A 4,427-nucleotide genomic window follows, 5' to 3' on the forward strand; every position below is an offset into this window, starting at 1 on the left:
TATTCATTCCGTGAATCCGAACAGACACCATGTCGCTACATCACACCCCTCCGTCCAAGGGATCGGAGCAGCCACCCGGCACACCGGCAAGGCCAAGTCACATCGAACTACCTCACGGGAGTGCATCCCAATTGGAGCCGCTCATTGACATGGGGCCTCCATTCAACGACAGTGTCATCGAATCTATCACAGCGTGGTAAGATTCCATCGTTTTGGAAACAGCAGCCTGCTCTGTGGTTCGCGCAAATAGAATCTTTATTTCAATACATCGTATCCGCTCTGATGACGGCAAATATCACCTTGTCATCGGTGCACTCGACTCTGAAGCAATTCAAGAGAATAGCGGACATCCTGACATCACCACCTGTCATTGACAAGTATGTCACCTTAAAAACGCAGTTACTTGCACGTTTCGCAGATTCTGCAGACAAGCAGCTCCACCGTTTACTCACAGACTTAGAGCTTGGCAACCGCAAGCCCTCACAACTCCTCCGTCACATGAGGACACTGGCAGGCGACCGAGTGTCACAGGACATCCTGCGAGTGCGCTGGCTAGCACTTCTACCACCCGGGATACAGCGAGTCCTCAAGATCCTTCGGACAACCTGCTTAGAGGACCTCTCAACAGTTGCAGACGAGCTCATGGAAGGCTCTTCTACACCCAAGTTCTTGCAGTTGCCTGCACCACATTCACCGTCACCAGGTAGACTGGGAGCTGCAGCCTCTGCCGACACCCAAACCATTCAGCGGTTAGGAGAAGCAGTAACCACCATGCAACAGTCCGTCGCACACCTGACGACTCTGCTCGAGCACCTGTTGCCTGCTGTTGTCCACCAAGGACAGCCCACCCAGCGTCAACGTACACGTTCCAGGTCGCGCTCTCGTAACACTCAGCAACTAACCAGTCAGTGGTGCTATTACCACCGCCGCTTCGGTGCTGCTGCGAGACGATGCCAGCAGCCGTGCAGCTTTACACTCCAAGCTACCAATGCAAATGGCGCGGGAAACTGACGTCGCTGCCGTCGACACAGGCAATCGGCGACAGCACAACAGCGCCTAGTGAGAAAAGACTCCACGTTTTTGACAGAACACGATATTAGGTTCCTGGTCGACTCTGGATCCGTCGTTTCGCTGATTCTCGGAAGTGCGTGCACAGGAAGCTCACTCCTACCGAACTACAACTATTCGCCGCCAATTCATCAGCCATCTGCACATTTGGCCAGCAGCCGCTCACCCTCGATCTCGGACTTCGCCGCGCATTAAAATGGTCGTTCATCATTGCTGATGTGAACTCAGCGATCATCGGAGCTGATTTTCTCTCACACTACGGTCTAATCATCGATCTCTCTCGACAANTTTCCAATCCGTAAAATTTTTTCACTATGTGCGTCGGATCTGCTAAATTTTTATTGATTGAACACTAAGATATTTGGCATAAGAGAACCATTTCATTTGTTGTTGAATGATGCCGAATATCTGCCACCGATGGAGGATATTCGCATTCTCATCGAAAACGAGACGATCAAGTAAGTATAATTCTTTTAATATAAAGTTTTAAACTTAACTTTTCATATATTTTTAGTTCAAATAGGTTTTATGTGTTTATTCGTTAATATTATTTGTATGTCATTAATAGATAGTAGAATAATCCCTGGATCTGACATATAGAACGAAGTTTTAAATGCATTAGTTACTGTATATCAGATCCCTGGATCTGGCATATAGAACGAAGTTTTAAATGCATTAGTTACTGTATATCAGATAATTACAAAAATTTCTCTAAGGTTAAAGCATGTCACAATATTTCACACGATAAGGTTGTCGAAACAACAAATGTTATGACTGAGAAAATAAAAATAAATGCAAGTAATGGATTGGATATATCTGACGATCCTTTGAATGATACAGATTCAGCTTTGATATGTAGTATATTTTATAATACAAGAAATGTAATGTTTACTACTACAATTTTTCGATTATACAGAAGCAGATACAGATTCATCTTTTCAAAGGTTACAGATTACAGTAATATAAATGAAAGTTGTAATACATTCAAATTACAAAAAACAAATTATATGAAAGAATATTAAAAATAAATAAAAGATAAAAAAAATATACTTCAATAAGGTCGTCGGCCCCTTCTTCCTCTTCATGCGCTATATCTGGGCAATTTTCCAATTGCTTGTATAACAGATAATATAGTTTGTATCTGCGATATCTGCCACCGATGGAGGATATTCACATTCTCACCGAAAACAAGACGATCAAGTAAGTATAATTTTTTTTAATATGAAGTTTTATACTTAACTTTTAATATATTTTTAGTTGAAATAGGTTTTATGCGTTTATTCATTAATATTATTTGTATGTAATTAATATAATCTTATTCTTATAGAGTAATTCCTGGATCTGGCATACAGAACGAAGTTTTAAGTGCATTAGTTACTGTATATCAGATACTAATAATTACAAAAATTTCTCTAAGGCTAAAGCATGTAACAATATTTCACACGATAAAGTTGTCGAAATAATAGATGTTATGACTGAGAAAATAGGAATAAATGCAAGTAATGGATTGGATATATCTGACGATCCTTTGAATTATACAGATTCAGCTTTGATATGTTAGTATATTTTATTTATATTGCACTAAAACAAATATAATAATCTTTATAATATAATTAATTAATTATATTTATTTTTATGCAATAATACAAGAAATGTTATGTTTACTACTGCAATTGATTATACAGAAGCAGATGCAGATTCAAAGGTTACGGATTAAAGTAATATAAATGAAAGTTGTAATACATTCAAATTACAGAAAACTAATTATATGAAAGAATATTAAAAATAAATAAAAGATAAAAAAAATATACTTCAATAAGGTCGTCGGCCCCTTCTTCCTCTTCATGCGCTATATCTGGGCAATTTTCCAATTGCTTGTATAACAGATAATATAGTTTGTATCTGCGATATCTGCCACCGATGGAGGATATTCACATTCTCACCGAAAACAAGACGATCAAGTAAGTATAATTTTTTTTAATATGAAGTTTTATACTTAACTTTTAATATATTTTTAGTTGAAATAGGTTTTATGCGTTTATTCATTAATATTATTTGTATGTAATTAATATAATCTTATTCTTATAGAGTAATTCCTGGATCTGGCATACAGAACGAAGTTTTAAGTGCATTAGTTACTGTATATCAGATACTAATAATTACAAAAATTTCTCTAAGGTTAAAGCATGTAACAATATTTCACACGATAAAGTTGTCGAAATAATAGATGTTATGACTGAGAAAATAGGAATAAATGCAAGTAATGGATTGAATATATCTGATCCTTTGAATGATACAGATTCAGCTTTGATGTTAGTATATTTTATTTATATTACACTAAAACAAATTGAATCTTTATAATATAATTAATGAATTATATTTGTTTTTAGATAATAATAAACAAATGTAATGTTTACTACTGCAATTGATTATACAGAAGCAGATGCAGATTCAAAGGTTACGGATTATAATATTCACTTATATATTATATATTATTATTATATAATATTTACTGTTTTTTGCAGACTTTGAAACTTGTCGATGACTATATACCTCAGATATCCAATTTTATTACAGGCGAGGTATTAAGTTCCTGTATAAGATAATAAATATTGGAAACGTGTTAATATATTATACGCGTATAAATTATTATATGTACAGAGCGATTCAGACCACTGGTACAGCCCTTTTATTTCGAAAATAGAACATTTTAGAGATAAATATTTCAGACAAAAGTTGTAGGGCTTCAAAGGATCTATTTACTGACGTTATGAATTTAACCTTGGTCTTAAACGGATATCCCAATTTTTTATTATATCGTTTTTTTCTAGCAATTAATTTGAACAACTTTTGTCTGAAACATTTTTTAAATTCATTTAAAGAAAATTTAATAACTTTTTCAATATTTAACTCACGATATCTCGCTAACCATTTGTCAGAAGAAAAAGTGGTACTAGAATTTTTTGGTCTATTTAGTCTCAAGAATATGTTACAATAGCGCTTGACTTTTGTTTGCTGATTTTTTGAAATTTCAAAATCATCAAATTAACCAATGGCGTTATTGGCGTTATTGGACCAATATATTCTTGAGACTAAATAGAGGAAAAAAATCTAGTACCATTTATTCTTCTGACAAACAATTAGCGAAATATCGTGAGTTAAAAATTATAAATTCAAATTATTTTTTTTAAGTATATATCTGTACATGACATAAGTTTTTACAAGTAAAACTTATACAAAAGAAGTGATATATTAAAACAGTAACGCCAACTGAGAAATCATATACTTCATATTTTTAGAAATTTCAAATTCAAATTATTTCCTTTTTTTAAGATATATATTTATTATGTACATAAGTT

General features: G+C 34.6%; 1 protein-coding gene across 1 annotated transcript; it reads left to right on the forward strand.

Moving 5' to 3' along the window:
- Positions 1–282: 282 nt before the first annotated feature.
- On the forward strand, positions 283–1,011 carry LOC112589687 (uncharacterized). The gene has a single exon (XM_025303988.1). The coding sequence runs from the start codon at positions 283–285 to the stop codon at positions 1,009–1,011; it is 729 nt and encodes a 242-aa protein (XP_025159773.1).
- The last annotated feature ends 3,416 nt before the right edge of the window (positions 1,012–4,427 follow it).

The sequence above is a fragment of the Harpegnathos saltator genome, unplaced genomic scaffold (genome assembly GCF_003227715.2).
Source record: "Harpegnathos saltator strain DR-91 unplaced genomic scaffold, Hsal_v8.6 scaffold580, whole genome shotgun sequence".
Classification (NCBI taxonomy): Eukaryota; Metazoa; Arthropoda; class Insecta; order Hymenoptera; family Formicidae; genus Harpegnathos; species Harpegnathos saltator.

Coding starts and splice junctions, on each gene's coding strand:
- LOC112589687 (XM_025303988.1), top strand. CDS start 283: ATGACGGCAAATATCACCTTGTCATCGGTGCACTCGACTCTGAAGCAA.